Below are 17994 nucleotides of genomic sequence, written 5' to 3' on the forward strand. Positions count from 1 at the left end.
TGAGTTAAAAGGGACTAATTTATTGGATTTATTTTGTTATTGTAAAAAATAAATAAAATAGTAGATGATAAATAAAGAAAGAAAAAGGAAGAAATGGTCGACGAAGAACACCAAGAAGAAGGTGAAGAAGGAGAAGAATTAAAGAGAAGAAACGAGAAGAGAAGAGAAGAGATCCATAGGAACCAAAACGAAGAACAAAAGAAAAGAAAAGAAAAGCCGTAGCAGCAGCAAACAACAAACGAGATTTGCACGAACTGCATAGGGCTTCGTTCCTTTTTATTTGGGATTGGGCATTTGGTTCTCTTCCCTATCTCTCTCTTGAACTCTGCAACTCTTAACATCATTGGATCTGAGTTTCCCACCCCCAAGTACAGGGGGAGAGAGAGAGAGAGAAGAAAGAGGAGATGATCGAGGCTTTTGAGCTCTAAAGGTTCAAACTTGTCGGATCTCTCTCTCCCGAATTTCGATTAGATTTCACATCTCCTCCTTGTCTTTTGTCTTGTTTCCCGAATTTATTTTTGAGAGAGGTTAGTTGAGTTGGTTGGTCTGTTCGTGGGTAGTAGTAAAATCGTAACTGCATATCGATGCGAGAAAATGTGGGCAGGTGTCGTGTGTCTCTCTCATTTCTTAACCGGAACCAAATTTCGTTATTCTGCTCCTCCTCTTTTTTCGCCATTAATTAAGATTGAGGAAATCTTGAAGAGTTAGGAGTCAAGAGTCAGTCTTCGGGGGCGGAGGGCGATCAGATCGGTTTGGAGTTTGGACTGAGACAGTGGCGTGGGGGCATTGGCAGTTCGATGGGAATGCTCGAATGATGAGCAAGGCAGGGGACGAGGAAGAAGAGGAAGAGTGTTTCTACGAGTCACTCGATCGCATCCTCTCTTCGTCATCTACTTCTTCTTCTACTTCAGGTGCCATCTCCGAAGACGACGACTCGAATTATGCATCAGAGCTTCCCCCAGTTCCGAGATTCCCCATGGCCATCTCCAACTATGATGTATGGATTGCCGAACCTTCTTCCGTCGAGGAGCGCCGCAAGCGTCTTCTCCGTGAGATGGGTCTCGCTCGCGATCCTTCTCTCTCCAGGACCAGGCTAAAAAATTCTCTCTCTTCAATCTCCTCCTCCGACGATCACTCCGCTGCGGCCGCCACCACCACCATCAACGCCCAAACCCGCGCCAGGGAAGTAGAATTTGGGAGATCCGTGTCGGCGGATCAGTTACTCTCACCACGGAAGCAAGCGCTGCAGCCATCCGATGATGGCTCCAATTCGGCCATCTCTCGATCTAAGTCCGATGGCGCCGCCGACTGCTCCTCCTCCCTCTGTCGTCCACCTATCGGTCACTGTAATTCCTCCATCCCTTCTACTTCTGCTGATTCTATTTATTCCATTCAGTCGGTTGGGGAGTCTTGTCTTCCGGTTCAGTCGGTCGGGGAGTCCTGTCTTCCCCTTGTAAATAATAATCATCATCATCATCTTCTCTCTAAATCTCGAAGCAACGGCAGCAATGGATCTCCTACTGCCAATGTTGCCTCCTCTCCCAATAAACCCCCTACCGGCAAAGCGTCCCGGAGGGTTGAAGAGATCAGAACAAATTCGTCACCCGCCGCTCTTGCAAATCCCGGTGGTGTTGGTGGTGGTGAGTTTGGTGACGACACGGATGACCCTGATATCGGCAGGGTCCCCGACCAGGTCTGCACAATCAAGAATCTGGACAATGGTAAGGAGTTTGTGGTCAATGAGGTCCGAGAAGACGGTATGTGGAACAAGCTTAGGGAAGTCGGGACTGGCCGGCAGCTCACCATGGAGGAATTTGAGATGTGTGTTGGTCACTCCCCTATTGTTCAAGAATTGATGAGGAGACAGAATGTGGAGGCATTGAACGGTAAGAAAGATGACCTGGATTCCAATGTCAATGGCAATGTTGGCAGTGGATCCAAAGCGAAGAAGAAAGGGGGCTGGTTCAAGAGCATCAAGAATGTTGCCAGCACGGTGACTGGTCAACGGGAAAGGCGGAGCAGCGATGAGAAGGATACCTCATCCGATAAAGGAGGGCGGCGGTCGAGCTCAGCCACGGATGACAGCCAAGATGTCTCATTTCATGGTCCTGAGAGGGTTAGGGTACGCCAATATGGCAAATCTTGTAAAGAGCTCACCGCTCTGTATAAAAGTCAAGAGATACAAGCTCACAATGGTTCTATATGGACCATCAAGTTCAGCTTGGACGGTCGGTATCTTGCAAGTGCAGGCGAGGACTGTATCATCCATGTCTGGCAGGTTGTGGAAGCTGAAAGGAAGGGTGATTTGTTGATGGAGAAACTGGAGGATGGGATTCTAAACCCTTTCTTTATGGCCAGTGGCTCACCTGAACCAACATCTTTGTCACAAAGCATTGACAGCCATTTTGAGAAGAAAAGAAGGCCAAGGACATCTACTGGCCGGAAATCTATGAACTTAGACCATATTCTGGTTCCAGAGACCATGTTTGCACTTTCAGAGAAACCCATATGCTCTTTCAGGGGACATCTTGATGACGTGCTTGATCTCTCCTGGTCCAAATCTCAGGTTAGCTTCTATTCTGCTTTGCTGATATATTATTCTCTGTTCTGTTTATATCATTATTGAATCTTACAAGTGATGATTAATCTGAAAAACATTTGAAAGTATCTGTTTATGACCCTTCCTCACGCACCTGTGGCAATTTGTGAAAATATTGGGATAAGTTATTAACATTTGGAATAGACCTGACAAAACAACGTTTCTACTCTAGTTTCTGGCAAGGATGATTTGATCTGGATTAAGGGAATAGCAGTTTCTTCTCATCATTAGAGAGAAAAACTTATTGCTGTAGACTTTGGAATCTCGAGGGATTGAGGTGCATCATGGATAACTCCAAGTGTCTACCTCCATTATGGTTGTTAGTTTTCTGATATAGTTAGTAGAAGCCATGAACAACCATAAATTAATATTGGATTCAAACACTTGCAATGCAAGAGCATGTGCTTGTGTCAAATATATACATGAAGCTGCCTTTTATGGAATGATGGTTAAAGTTGGAATGTTTCCTTACAAGACTTGTACTTCGCATCAATAACCTCAACAAATACTGTATGGACTTACAGAGAAAATCTATGCACATGAGTTCCATAATCTATTAGTTAAAATACTTCATTTTCAGAAATTTAGACATGCTAGAAACAGTGAAATATTCACAAGTTCTATCATACTTTCATTTTCTCAAAATACTTTAACTTCGTGACTTCGTGTAGCACTTGTTTTTCACATTTCCAATTTACATCATTTCATTGTCATATCTTTAACATAAAGAAATTTCTAACCATGAAAAGAACATTTCTTTCTGATGTATGAAATAAATCATGTATGAAATAAATCCTACACTTGCAAGGTTAATGGCTTTCTGAAGTTGTCGATCAGGCACCTTGAGCCTTTATATCTGGGTTGGATACTGGTCCTCCTTTTTTTATTTTGATGAATGGACACTGGTCCTTGTTAGATAATAATTTCAGAGTACATCCCTGCGTGAAAATATGAGAACAAGGTCTTCCGAACATTGCAGATGCAGTTCATTCACATGGATTGGAGTAATTGATTTTTTTAGTTAGATTAGCTTGTACAAGAGCTCACTGAATATTTTTGTGATAGCTTTCACTGGCATAAAGCTGCAAATCTGGCTGATAGTTAACAAGAGCATAGAGATTTATTGATACTTGGGAGTGCCATATCCTATTGATTTTTGTTCTGAGCTAAATAACATCCAATCCGTTACTTCTAGTAAGTATGGAAAGGTTTGGGTTTTTGGTCTACTGAACTCTTTAGATTATTGCTTAGAGACAAATGGCACATACTTCTGCCAAGCCAATCTGCTGGAGTAGTGTTGGCTGCTTTAAAGGCTTAAAATTTCCATAGTGAGTGTCTTTGGAGCTATCAGTTTGGAAGGCAAGTCATATTTAATTCGTTAGAAGACTTAAAAGGGATTTTTAAATTGGCAATTATAGTTTATTTTGTGGTATTTACATAAATTCATGGTCATCTATAGTGGGAAAGATGGATCGAGGAATTTGGTCTCTGTTAAGTCCTATCTTGGCTACCTTTCTAGGGGCATGGTACAGGTTACTGATGCCCCTGAAAATTTAATCATTCAGGAGGTTAACAGCTTTAGAGAGATTACAGGCATTGGATGAACTTAAAACAAGGGGCTTTGGACTGGGAACTTAGCAAATAGATGCTAAATCTTTGTGAATTGGGAGAATGTCACATATGTTTCTTCACTGTGAGGTGGCAAGAATATTATGAAGTTTATACATAACATTGGTGTTGGGTGGGTTACTCCAGGATTTGTAAGAATATTGATGTTTTCATGACCTTAAATTCCTTTCAGGCAGGTTCTTCACTTACTTTAGGTTGAACATCTGTACTTGTAGGAATTGGTGGAGGTTTTCTTGTCTCCAATCTCGGTAGAAGATTGCATAGCAAAGTCTTGTCGTTCAGTATTTTGTCTACTTTTTCTACAGGGCTACTAATGTTAATATATGGTACATCGATTCTTGTAAAAATATTATGATATCAATAATTTCTTGTGTTGTCATGGCACCATGGTGATGACCGGTTGCTTTTATGCCTAGGCAAGGTGAAGCCACTGAAGGCGAGCGCCAAATTTGCACATACTTAGCCCCTTGGGTATCAAGGATCTCCTTCTCACATGGATGCCAACTTGACAACAATGCTTTTGTTGCAAACAAAAAAATGGTCTTTTTTTTTTTTAAAATCTTTGAACAATAATTTCCATATTCATATTTATCAAAAATTTTGATGGCTTACACTGCTCAAAAGGAATGTCTAATACCTTTTCTGTCTCCCAAAAATAAAAAATCCAATTCGAAATCACCTAGAGAACTAATTGGACTGTTGGAAGTGGGGGCTAGAAGCTGTGTTCTGAAAGAACAGTCTAGTTACTGTTCTTCTCATGAGTAGTAAGAGTATTTATTGTGAGAACACATGTAATTCTAGGGGGAAGGAAGTTGTAAAAGGTATAATGTTGAGCTGTCTTATCAAGTCAGTAAAGCAGCATATACATGAGGGTTTGAATGATAATATTCAACCAATAATTTTTTTTTCTTGATTGGGATATTTTTTCCCCTCAAGAATGACTTACGGTGTTTAATCTATAATGGTTGATCGGAAGAAATTTGTTGAAATTCTGGTACAGAGCTTCTTCCACTTTGTTAGAGTTATGATCAGATGCTAATATTATTAAATTGCTGAGATCAAATAGTTAGATTACATGTTCCTTTCTCTAAATTGTGGTTCTTGAGTTGGAATCACAACCCAGACCATGGAATGCTATGACTTCATGGATCCTCATACTGTAAAATTGCTCTATCATGTGTTGATAGTTTGATCAAGGGAACTATCTATTGATTAACACATAGGAATTATGGGAAAGTAGAAGGTTCCCTACTTGGGGGAAATATTACTCCTTTTTATGGGGTTTTGAAAGCAGACTTCTCACCATATGTGGTGGTAGTCTATTTACAATAAATTTATACCCGAAAAAAAAAAAACACACAACATTACTTTCAAGTGAAGACTAGCTCCCAAGCTTACAATTTAATTCAGTTTAGGGATACATGGAGGTAGTTGATTAGAGTGATTTCAATAAAGTCAATTAAAATATGCAAAAAGATTTTAAAAAAGGTTGAAGTTGTAGAAACTTTGATAGATACTGCTATTTAGTTAGTTAGGCACAGAAGCATTTTGGTGAAAAATTGAAGATAATTGAAGGGGGGGAAAGTACGAAAAGAATGATAATTATTAAATACGAAAGCTAGTAAAACAAAGAAAATAACATTGGTTATACTCATTGCACCAACATTGAAAGGAATAAGTGGGGGTCGAGAATGGTTAGTTTCATTTGCAAGATGGCCTGATGCAGTGGCAAAGCAGCATGAAACAAATGCCTGAAAAGATCTTACCAAAAGACTTGGCTTTGCCTATTTGGGTCTGAATGGTCTTATTGGGCCCATAGTCATGCCTAAACTTGGGCGTTCCTTCGGCTGCCAATTAGGTATTGCTGGAAAGTCCATGGCTTTCTATTTGCTGGCCATATCCTTGGGTCCTACATTTATTTCCAAAGCAAAGTAAATAAATTATTTGTTACCTTAATAGTTGTTTTAGTATCCTGTCGTAATTCAAGTTATTTAGTATGAATAGTTTAGTGGCCATAGGATGATATATTGTGTTTTTCTTGTTGTCCACAGATAGTCATTTTCTTTTGTTGTCACATGTGGGAAAGAGGCCTTTATTTACTAGTAGAGAATTGGGTTGGAAAACCCCAGAACATTAGCAGGAAGTAGGAGAACAAAAAGGCTGGGAAAAACAACAAAAAGTTTACAACAGCACTTGTTAATTGATCAAACATTAGATATCAGCCAAGGTTGCTGCAAAGGAGGCCCAGCGAACTTGTAGTGGAAGCAGAAAGGATGTGGACACGAGATTAAGTCCATGGCTCTGTACCAGAAGTCAAAGAGAGGACAGTGTACATGGTTCTGTAGGAAACATGCATAGGTTGCACACAGATGCAGCCGTCATTGCATATCACTCAGATTCCACCACCGAACCAATCACTGGGATGATAAATGGGTGTGAAGCCAACTTGATTGATGATGCTGGCATGTTCAACATTGAGGCCTGTCTCCATAACGATAACCATATGGGGATGGTACTGATAGAGGAGCTAACAAGCTCGAGAGAGGAATTCCGGACAAGCAGCTCCTCTACAGTTCCGGAACAGAACCCTTAGTGGGTATAACACATGCTGAAATGGTGGAGGCAGAGGTCCCTGGTAGTAGTGGGATCCTTAGGTGTGTCTCCGGGTCGTGCCACATTGCGATTGTGAAAGCTTGGGCTGGGCAACGACGGAGATGTAGCCAAGTTGGTTCCAGTTGGAGGAAGTAACACAATGTTCTCGTAAAAACACCGAGGCAGCCGACGTCGGTGATAATTGGGAGACAACTCCTTGCATGATGGCTTCCTCTGGCAAGCAAGTCATTATTTTTAAAGTGCACGATGTATTCCTTGAGTTTTGTTTGGTTTATTTATTTATTTTAGATAACTTAATTTTATTGAAGACATAAAGAGCAACATTACTCTTATTCATGCCTATCATCAAAACATGCTGTTGGACTTGACTTGATTTGTTGTTCTCATTATTTGATCATGTACATCCGAAGTGATTTGGAAGATTATGGTCAAACATCTGGCATGTTATCACTCTGATAATTTATCTATTTTGGTGGTTGACTTGAAGTAGAATTTTTAGTAGAAATGTGAAAGAGATAAGAGTGGTGCAAACAAAATTTGAATTTAATAATGAAATGTTTTTTACACTAAATTGTAATTTCTAAGTCATGGATGATAAAGGCTGACATGAAATTACTATTTAATAAGCTCAAATTAAATCAGCTATGAGGCCTAGCTCCTCTAGTTCTACTGTTTGTCTTCTATTTATTTCAGTTCTTTCAGTGTCGGTCTTATGATCGTTACAATTACTACCAAAAGCTACAATTCCATGTTTGTTGTCTGTTAGAAAAGTTCAGCAAGTAGGCAACTTTAGTTAGGTTGTCTTGCACAGTGGAGATAAGGATGTTACAAGAAGGTCTAACTTTCTCTGATTGTGTCGGTTGAGGCATCTGCTGCAATATATGGGTTAAGGAAATGGAGGGACCTTGGGATCTTTCACTAGCCTCATCAACGAAGTCCTTGTAGATCTAGGTAATGATGTCTTATATTGGAAATTATCTATCCGAGACTTTTATTCCCCGCACCTTCCTTCTTGGATCCTCTTTTAATACAACTACAATTAGTATAAGGGTGGATACAAAGGAAAATAGGGGGGGTTTATCTTTCTTAAATATAGGATATTCTCCATGATTAAGGCTCAGTAAGATGGGGCCATTTTGATCTGGAAATTTGTTTTGTTGTTGGATGAACCCAAGCACGTTTTATATGTGCAAAAGGTGAGATAGGCTAACTTAGAGAAGTTTAGGGAGGAACAAACCCACTCTGTCAAGTACTTGATTAACTGGTTTCAGGATATCTGGAAGATGAGTTGAATGACTAGCCATACTGATGTAGGCAGCCCAGCTCGATTGGGCCTGACTTGACTTAATTTTAAGTCCTCAATGGGTCACATAAGGTCATGGGCTGACTTTTAGGGATTACTATTGTAATTGGCCTATTTTATAAGTCCAAATATGTGGGGGTATCAGCCATATATGAGAGTGGTCTTTAGTCGGAGTCAAAGCTAGCTTTCTATTTCTTTTTTCAGGAAGTTAATTAGAGAGTTTCTATTTTGTTAGTGTTTCTAGAAGTCTTAGGATAGTTTCTACTTTCAGTTTAAGGAGTTTATTTTTCTGCTTTCTTGGTCTTCAAGTCTTAGGTGTTAGGAAAGAGTTTGCTAGTTTTGAATTTAAGTTCAGTCAAGTACTCTATAAGTACATGGTATCGTACCTATTGATTGGTGAGAGTTTTGAACTAATGAAAATTGATTTTCTGGTTGCTGTGTTAGCTACTAATGAGCATTGTGCTGCTGATTTCTCTTCTCCTTAATCATTTCCTTCTTCTATTTATCTTTCTTAATCTCTTGTTAGTGCTTCTATTTCCCAATCTTCTTCTTCATCTACTTCTTCTCTTATTCCTTTCGATTTCTTACATACCCATAGACATGGTATTAAGTATCGATATGTATTGGCCGTATTGGTCCCATACAAATTGAGATTGGCCATGTCAATATGATACAGAACTAATACAAAAAAATTCACCAATATAGTACCGATGACAACAACTCAACCTTATCCAAGGAGGATTCAAATCTTGGTTTCGGGGCCGGTTTTGACCCTGGTTGAAACCAAGATTTGGCAGGTTTCAACATGGCATTTTTTCTGGGTCAACTCGAAACCAAGGTTTCGAGGCCCGAAAAGTGTTTTTCTTTTACCTTTTTTTTTGTTGCCTATTTTTAACATTTACACATATTCCATGAATTACTTTCACAAAAAAGAACATCCAAAATGGTACTTGTGGTTTCGACCCAAGTTTGCTAGGTTACGTTGAATATTGTTGTACACTAACCCTATAATAATCATTAGTCCACATACAATTTAGCTACTGAAAGTGTAAATAAGCTACTAAAACAATCAAAATCTGTATTAGTATGTGAAAACAAGCATACAACACTCACCACTCAATTCCTCTTGGCGGGTTCAATCCACAAGCTGCGTACCACTGAAGATGTCATAGCAAAATGCAACACATATATATCCCATGACATGTTTTGGGCCCAATTGTTCTGATAATCCATTACTGCCCACCAATAGGCCCCATCGTCAACATGTCGGAGGTATCCCAACCTAGGGAATGGCTCATCGAGACTGAAAGAAGGTGGAGCCGGCACACATGGTTGGGCCAGGTTCTCAAAGATGCTGTTGACAAAAGATGACCCATCACATATTAACCCTATTTTTTTCAAAAATATGTTGCAGGAAAATCAAATTTAAAACAGAAAATTCAATAACTAATTCAGTAACCTAAAAAAAATCTGACTCCATTAAGTTGTAGATCCGGCCATTCTATCTAACATATAAAAAACTGAAATACAATTACCATGTCTACTAGTATATTCTAAAAAAAATTAGATTTGGGGATAAAAGGAATTATCTTCAAGCTCCAATCTTTCAATCCAAGGTGTAGAAGGGTTAAATCTTGATAGGAATGCAAAAACAATGGTATTTAATGAACTATTGTGGACAACAGGTCGAAGTTTTTGACCAAAAACTGCGGGCCTATGTCGAAACCAGCAAAACAGTGGAGTTGGGTGTCGAAATCTGTCGAAGCAGAGAGGTTTCGATGGGGATGGGGTATATTAAGTGACTGGTTCAACCAGTTTCGGTCGAACCAGCTCGAAACAACCGAGATGTCCGAAATATTGTCGAAATGAGTCGAAACCTGGTATTATCCAGTATTGAGCCTAGGTGTTGTCTCCATAAGCTGCAAAACCGAGATCTTGAACCGTATCGCCCAACTAAATGGGGTCAAATACATAATCCTTGTCCTCCAATATGCTCTATTCGAGGTCATACTTGATACAAGGCCTAAGCGATGCAGGTTTTTCCTCACAACTCTCCTGGCTCTTTTTGTTCCTTCAATCTAAATCAAATTACTCCTCCATACTGTAGCATCCGAAGGCCTCCATTGAACATGGACATTCCACCTCAAACGACTTACTTGTAGTTTATCATGTATTAGAGCTACTCCCAAATCAGCTCTAATATGATCATTCCTTACTTTATCCTTCCTAGTTTTGCAGCTCATCCATCTCAACATCCTCATCGCTACTACACTGAGTTTATCTATATGATGCTTTTTAACTGCTCAACATTCCGCACCATACGTCATAGCTAGTAATATTACTGTCCTATTTCAACCCAAAAAAAAAATATTGCTGTCCTATAAAATTTTCCTTTTAAGTTGTAAAGGAATACGTTGATCTCACAACAATCCGGATGCAGCTGTCCACTTCATCCATCCTATTGTAATTCTCTATGAAACATCTATATAACCTTCTTTATTTATGATTGAGCCCAGATACCGAAAATAATCACTTTTTGGAATCTCCCTCTCATCAATTTTCACCACCTCATTATCCGTCCTAGTGTAACTAAAGTTACACACCATTTATCTTAAAACCTTTTGATTCCAAGGTTGATCTCCATAACTCCAACTTGGCGTTAATTCCTGCTTTTGTCTCATCCACCAAAACAATATCATCAGCAAAAAGCATACACCCAGGAACCTCAACACAGCACCGATAATGACTTATAAACTCGATACACAGGGCCATAGGCTGCCAAAACCCAAAAATCCCAGTTTTGAAATAAAACTTCTTCCCATTCTAATTTCTTGGCCAAAACCTAATCAGATCTCAGCTACACTAAAAACAACCTAGGAGGAGTGATTAAGCATGTAAAAATTTGTATTAAAACTCGTAGCCACAGGTTGAAGTATGTTTAATTTTTTTGGTTGAATCCTGGTTTTTCTTGCTTGTTTTTGCCAACTATCACATCTAAACTGGAAAACTAACCTAGATTTGGATAATCTTGAATGATTTTTTATTTTTTTTCTCAAAAAGGGAGTACCCAGTGCACAAGGCTCCCGCCACTGTGGGTTCTGGGGAGGGTCATAATGTACGCAGCGTTACCCCTGATTTTTTTATCTATAATATATAATTTCTTTTGTTAAGTACTTATTATTAAGAGTTAAACACTACTTTATGTTTGTTTAATATGTTGCTATTAGAGTAGTAGTATGTTTAATGTTTATATACTTAATATATGTTACTTAATATTTACTAGTATGTTTATGTTTACATATTGTATGCTTGTTTTGGACCTTTAGGGGTTACTTTAGGCTAATATCCTAATACTCAAATAAATTTCTTTCTTTTTCAAATCTTCTTGCTTAATTGCTTCTTATTAGTTTTACTAGGTTTGATATTGCACTTACCAATGAAGATTTGAATCACATAGATGCCGTGAAGACAGAGATAACCTGAACATTGGTTGGATGTCATTATTTATTGCTTATTTATGATGCAAAATATTTAAACACTTGTTTTGCATGCATTATAAGCATATCCATGTGTATCAAAGTGTATCTAGCATCTTTGAGCATCTCAGTGGTAACGTCTTAAAACTAGCTTCTGAGACGCTGCTTGATATCAATACTTGACACCTTGCCCATGGCCATGGATACCCTGTTTTCGCTTCACTTTCAGCCACCTTACCTTCTTCATAACTTTATATTTTCAATTCCAATTTCTCCCAAACTTGCTATATCAGCTCAAACCCATCAACACTGACTGCTGAACCTCAGTTTAATACCCTTTTCATCTCCTGCATACCGTTGCCCTGTTCTATCTGAGATAATACTTTAGCCCATCGGACCCTTCGATTGTCATTGGATTTTCTTCAATTGTGGGGTATAGTTTAACAGACCAGATGGGCTACTCGACTTGAATTTTATCCCATCATTCTAATCTCTGGTTTGTAAGTTACCGAAAATCTAGGAAATGCCCGAAAAGGGCGTACCCAGTGCACGAGGCTCCTGCCACTGCGGGGTCTGGGGAGGGTCATAATGTACGCAACCTACCCCTGCTTTCGCAGAGAGGCTGTTTCCCGACTCGAACTCATGACCACTTGGTCACAATGGAGTAACCTTACCGTTGCACCAAGGCCTGCCCACTTGGTCCAAAATGTCCTAATGTTACCTAATTGATTTACTGCAATTCAGACATTTATTCACTGAGCAATTTAACCATAAATCATAACCTATTGATAGGGTTCCTGGGCTGCACCACATAGCCTATAGTTGACATTCAACCAGTTGATCAGCAAGTATGTCTTACATTATTGTCCAACTACTAGATCAATTATATATAGTCCTAAAATATTCCTAGGACTAGATAGTGATACTTCAATATTCTCATTAATAAAATTAAGGTCCCTTAATATTGGAAAGTACATATATTGGTTTACATGGTTATTATTCTCGGCTTGTGCAGACCAGTGTTGGGCTTTCCTGAAGAGTTTGACATGGACCGGATTTTTTTTTTTTTTAATGCTGCTTAGACTGGGTGGCTCCAAGAATAAAAAAAATCTTAATTCAACCAGTTTCCCCAACATTTAGAAACTTCAAAACTTTTGAAGTCCCAATATCAAAAAATAAACTGCTAACTGATTGAACATGTCAGCATTTGTAGTTTATTTTTAGGGGGAGGTTTTCATGCATGGCCGTATTAGGAGGGCCGGGTTATGATTTGTCAAATAGAGGGGAGGTTTGGGTCATTTCGACCCCCTCTTGTCCAGTGGCAGAGGTCTGTGCTTGACCGTGCATGGGGCACAGCCGTGCACGAAACCTTTTGCTTTATATATATATTTTGGCAGATGTGTGTTTTTCCATTTCATTTGCAATGTTGTGAGCCTTTTTCTTTGTAGTCTTTGTTAGGGTGATAAGTTTGCTCAGTTATAATTGTGCATCCTTTTTCTTCTCTCCCTCTCTCTCCATGTTCATACTAAAATGCTTTAGCTTCCTTGCAATCTTGAATCCAATCTGGCCACATAAATATTTCATGTTGTCTTATATTGTGATAAACTTTCATTTTTCAGTATTTGCTTTCATCTTCGATGGATAAAACAGTGAGGCTGTGGCACATGTCTAGCACTACTTGCTTGAAAATTTTCTCACACAGTGATTATGGTAAGTGCAGATGGTCAAATTGCAACTTTCTTGAGAAACTTTCAACCTCTGTAGTTTCTGGTTTTCTTTATTAATATTATCTAATCGGATTGCAAAAATGGATTTGCCTTGTTACAGTAACTTGCATCAAGTTTAATCCTGTAGACGATAGATACTTCATTAGTGGATCATTAGATGCTAAGGTCCGCATATGGAGTATTCCAGATCGTCAAGTTGTTGATTGGAACGATCTACATGAGATGGTCACTGCTGCTTGCTACACACCTGATGGCCAGGTCTGGTTATTTTGAAACTTCGTTTATTCCACAAAATAATTTGTCTGCCTTGTCTTCCCTGGCTTAATTTTTTTATCTTTCTACTTTTGAAGGGTGCATTAGTTGGTTCATACAAAGGGACGTGTCGTTTATATAACACAACTGGTATGACCTGAGAGACTTTTCTTCTCTGCTTTTCCCCCTCTAATGTTATTTTATTGAATGTTTTTGTTACACTATCATTCTAATAGTTACTTGAAGGCGTGTATAGAAAAATGCAAAAGTTACTTGAACGCAGTAGTAACTTGTAAAACCTTTTCGCCAATGGAGTGTGGTGTTATTATGTATAATATATTGATGCTTGTCAGGCCCCTTTCTCAATAGTAGCCTTGGCCTAGAAATGCCTTTTCATATTATGAATAAAATATATTTTTTTGTGGTGAAATAAAGAAAATTAAATTAAAACATAATAGAAATATTAGATGTCATACAGGTAGATGATATATTATGAATAAAATATTGTTGCTTCAGGAAAGCAAAGAAATGAAATAAAATAAAACAAAGCTGTTTTTGTTGGAGCTTATGTTGGTTCGCTTCCTACATGCTGGCTTGGATCTATACTTTTGTTCTAATCTTTGTTTTTTAACTATTATTGGGTCATGATTAGTTCGCCTCCCCCTCTTGTCCCAGAAAATAAGTTGCAGCAGAAAGGTCAGATCGATCTAAAGAACAAGAAAAAGAAATCCCATCTCAAGAAGATCACTGGTTTCCAGGTAATAATTAAATTGAACATTCCATCATATGCTCTCATAGACATGCTTCATTTTTCCATGGAATGAGATCCTTACCTTTTTCATTCATAGTTTCAGAGTTTACATCATTCACGTAGAATATGGACTTTATACTTTACCTCTTCCTTTGTTTCCATTGCATATGTCCATGTTTCATTTGTTTCTGATTAGTTCCACTCAACAGTTTGCCCCAGGGAGCTCCTCAGAAGTTCTTATTACATCTGCAGATTCTCGAATTCGAGTTATTGAGGATGTTGATTTGGTTCACAAATTCAAAGGTACAACTGGAAATTGCATCAATTACTCTCCATTTATTATATTTAGGATGCTATTTCATGGATGGTGCACATACTGGTTATTTTGGATATCTATAAAGCTGTCTGGAAGCTTTTTGTGGCAAGCTGGATTAGAAATACAGGTAAACTGATTATCTTATACAGTCAACACCTTCCAAATCTTTTGAGTTTTGCACCTTTAAAGAGGGAAAAAGAGAACAAGAACAAGAGTATATATTGAATAAGAGGATCATCTTCTAGAATCAAGTTTCATTCATTTGAGTTGAATTACCATGAGTATCGACTGGTGTCTTTATATGAACAATTAAAGCTGTCGTCATATATTAGAATTAGTGGCAAATGGACCCCTTAAAACTTAAATTGATTTATTTGAGATCATAGCAAGCATGACAACAATTGCAAAACAGATGAGTGCCACTTTCTCACTACAATGCTCGGAATTCAAAGGCAGTATAAATACATTTTTGTATGTTTGTAAGGGCTTTTTTAGGCTACAGATTAGGTGTTGCTCTTCCAGAGCATAATGTTGTGCAACAAAGAACGTACCTGAAACAGTGTTACTGGGTTAAGGATGTTGAGATGGGTGGTGGCCAGATTGTAAACTGAAAAAATGGAAGCATTTGAGTGAACTTAGTGGTATTGTGAATGTTAGCCATATTCTACATCAATCAAAAATTACAGCAACGATGCGTGTTTTGTTGCAAGTTGGAAAAGTAAAATGGCTTAGGTTGAATTGGGGAGGAAAGACTAGAATTTTCTTGGGTTGACAAGATATGGCCCTAAATGTAAGGGAATGACATAAGCCAGGGCCCGATTTTCTTACCAGTTCTGGTGTTACATCGCTCACCTTCAGTTTGGCAATTCAAATACTTTGGTTTACCTGTATGCATGATCTGAAAGTATGATGTGGAGATAATTCATAGCTACTATGGAATTCAACATCAATTCAGTTGCTGGAATTTCTCAAAGTGAAAATCCAGTAGGATTGTACCAGCAGTTTCTGAAACACACCCCAGCAAAAATTGGTTCAGTGGAGATGTATTCCTAAGTTATTATGTAGAATTATTCAGTTAGATTAGTTAGCTTCTTCATTTATTTTCAGTGCTTACAGATTCCATCTGATTATTGCCAGTTGGTTCTTTTTCTCTGGCAGGATTTCGCAATGCTAGCAGCCAAATCTCAGCGTCATTGACAGCAAACGGGAAGTATGTGGTCTGTGCCAGTGAGGACTCTCATGTGTATGTGTGGAAACATGAAGATGATTCTCGACCAAGCAGAAGCAAAGGTGTCACAGTCACACGATCATATGAACATTTCCACTGTCAAGATGTATCAGTGGCCATTCCTTGGCCTGGTATTGGCAACACGGGGGAAACACAGGATAGTTTTAGGAGGGAACTTAATGGACTGAGTTCATGTCGGGACAGCTTCTCATCAGCCAACTGTCTAAGTTTTCCAGTTGAGGAGACTGGAGATGAGGGATCACCAGCAACCTACGGCTGCCCCAATAGTCCACTGGATGGTCCCATTTCCAGTTCGAACAATAGTTTCTTCGCTGATAAGATCTCAGCAACATGGCCTGAAGAAAAGCTACTCGCAGCCACCAGAAACCAGAGTCCTCGTGTCAGCTTGGATCTCTCTAAAGGGGTAATGCAAGGTAGGTCAGCTTGGGGCATGGTGATTGTGACTGCAGGCCTTAGAGGTGAAATCAGAACATTCCAAAATTTTGGGCTGCCAGTTCGAATCTAATTGGCCTCAGAAAATAGGCTAGAGCTTCAGGCATGACGATGAATTGGTTATGGGCTGCAACGCAGTCTAGTCCATTTCATTTTCAGGCAAAAAAAAATGTTAGTTTTGTGTATAGAGAAAATATGTGGTGGTGTTTTGTAATATTTACTAGCTTCTGTCCCATTCTTATTATATGTGCTATTGAATGTGGTGAAGGATGGAGATAATTGGGTCCGGAGGAATAGATAGGATTGTGAAAAACCACACGATGGATTAAGAATTCCATAAATTAGTGCAATGCGGAATTGTAGATTTAAGAGCGAGCCAAAGATGATTGGTTTTGGATGAATTAATTTTCCATTCAATAAGTTGTCACACATAATTGCTATGAGGTGAAGATATATATCTCTCTTGTTTCCAGATTTGCAGAAGAAATGCTATAGGATAAAACAAAGAAACCTATACAGGGTTTTGAAAATTGGAATTGGATCGGAAGAATCGGCCGAGACTGATCTTGATTCAAGCTGCTTCCAATTAGCCTCTCCGGGCAGATTTTCTAGGATTCTGCCTGATTCTGGCATGGTCCGGACCAATCCCAATCTGAGTCGGCCGGCAATGATTCAGCGGCCGATTCTGGTTTTATAACCCTACTGAATGTCCTTACTCCTTGCTAAGGTACACGGCAAGGTGATATTGCCATTCTGAAGTCGGATAAAAGAATGGAGAACTCCCATCCACCTCTTTTTAGTTCCTAAATGGGTTGTGAACAAATTGGAAAGCAGACTAGCATTATAAAAAATAAAAAATAAAAAACAATTATAAGGGAAAATGTTATTAACAGTTTTATGCAGTAAAAATGAAGGGATTTTCACCTTCATGGAGTGCGAAGTGGGGGTCATTTTGCGTGGCCCTATGTCTTGGAGTAGGAGCTATACTTCACATGTCACACACGATCAAATAGTGGTTTTTTCCCCCAAATATGAATTATGAAGAAATTATATTGCGCTAGAAATACACCCATGATTTGATAATGTGTATAATAAACCTAATAAACTTGTGCTAGTTCTACCAAAAAAATAAAAAACTTGCCATGCTAGTTTTCTACATTAGGGAGAAGGCATATTACCTATCAATGCATTTTGAGTTTACACCATTGAACAAGAGAAGGGAGTCGAGGAGTTGAGGATTGCTTATTGTTTAAAAATATTGATTTACTATTTTACTTAACTCAGTTTCTAAGTGAACTGGCTCGCCGAGTTTATCATGACCCGAGTAAAAATACTAAGTCTTATTTGATTCAATCTCAAAATTTTTTTACCTTAATCTAGTCCAAATAATTCTTGATCAAGTTTTTCAAAATTTTGACTTGACTCGATTGACTTGCCCTAGTCAAAACTCGGTTTTCCAACTACACCATTCACTGGATAAACAAAAGGTTAGAGAGCTGCCCATGCCATCTATGAAAGGAATCTCCCGTGCCACACCAATCACGACTAAGGGTGTCAAAACCAAACTGGAACCGAATATCGAACCCGAAACGAGCCGAATTAACCGAACCAAGTTGAACCGAATAAATTCGATTTGGCTTCAGGTCT

At 38.8% G+C, this 17994-nt stretch overlaps 1 protein-coding gene across 2 annotated transcripts; it reads left to right on the forward strand.

Annotated features, from left to right (window-relative positions):
* Nucleotides 1-687: 687 nt before the first annotated feature.
* Nucleotides 688-16764, forward strand: LOC122639748 (WD repeat-containing protein 44-like). Of its 2 annotated transcripts, XM_043832683.1 has the most exons (8): nt 688-1411; nt 1442-2566; nt 13240-13330; nt 13448-13605; nt 13698-13749; nt 14275-14357; nt 14560-14653; nt 15825-16764. In XM_043832683.1, exons 1-8 carry the CDS (start codon nt 812-814, stop codon nt 16418-16420), a joined length of 2799 nt encoding a protein of 932 aa, XP_043688618.1. In that variant the 5' UTR covers nt 688-811; the 3' UTR covers nt 16421-16764. The 2 variants fall into 2 exon arrangements, with proteins under 2 accessions (XP_043688618.1, XP_043688617.1); XM_043832682.1 differs by having other exon boundaries at nt 688-2566.
* The last annotated feature ends 1230 nt before the right edge of the window (nt 16765-17994 follow it).

The sequence above is a fragment of the Telopea speciosissima genome, chromosome 9 (genome assembly GCF_018873765.1).
Source record: "Telopea speciosissima isolate NSW1024214 ecotype Mountain lineage chromosome 9, Tspe_v1, whole genome shotgun sequence".
Classification (NCBI taxonomy): Eukaryota; Viridiplantae; Streptophyta; class Magnoliopsida; order Proteales; family Proteaceae; genus Telopea; species Telopea speciosissima.

Excerpts from the sequence above, each read along its gene's own strand:
- LOC122639748 (XM_043832682.1), top strand. The coding sequence starts at position 812 with ATGATGAGCAAGGCAGGGGACGAGGAAGAAGAGGAAGAGTGTTTCTAC. Across the intron at positions 2,567-13,239 it reads TCTCCTGGTCCAAATCTCAG|TATTTGCTTTCATCTTCGAT; the intron begins GTTAGCTTCTAT and ends TTCATTTTTCAG. Across the intron at positions 13,331-13,447 it reads TTTCTCACACAGTGATTATG|TAACTTGCATCAAGTTTAAT; the intron begins GTAAGTGCAGAT and ends GCCTTGTTACAG.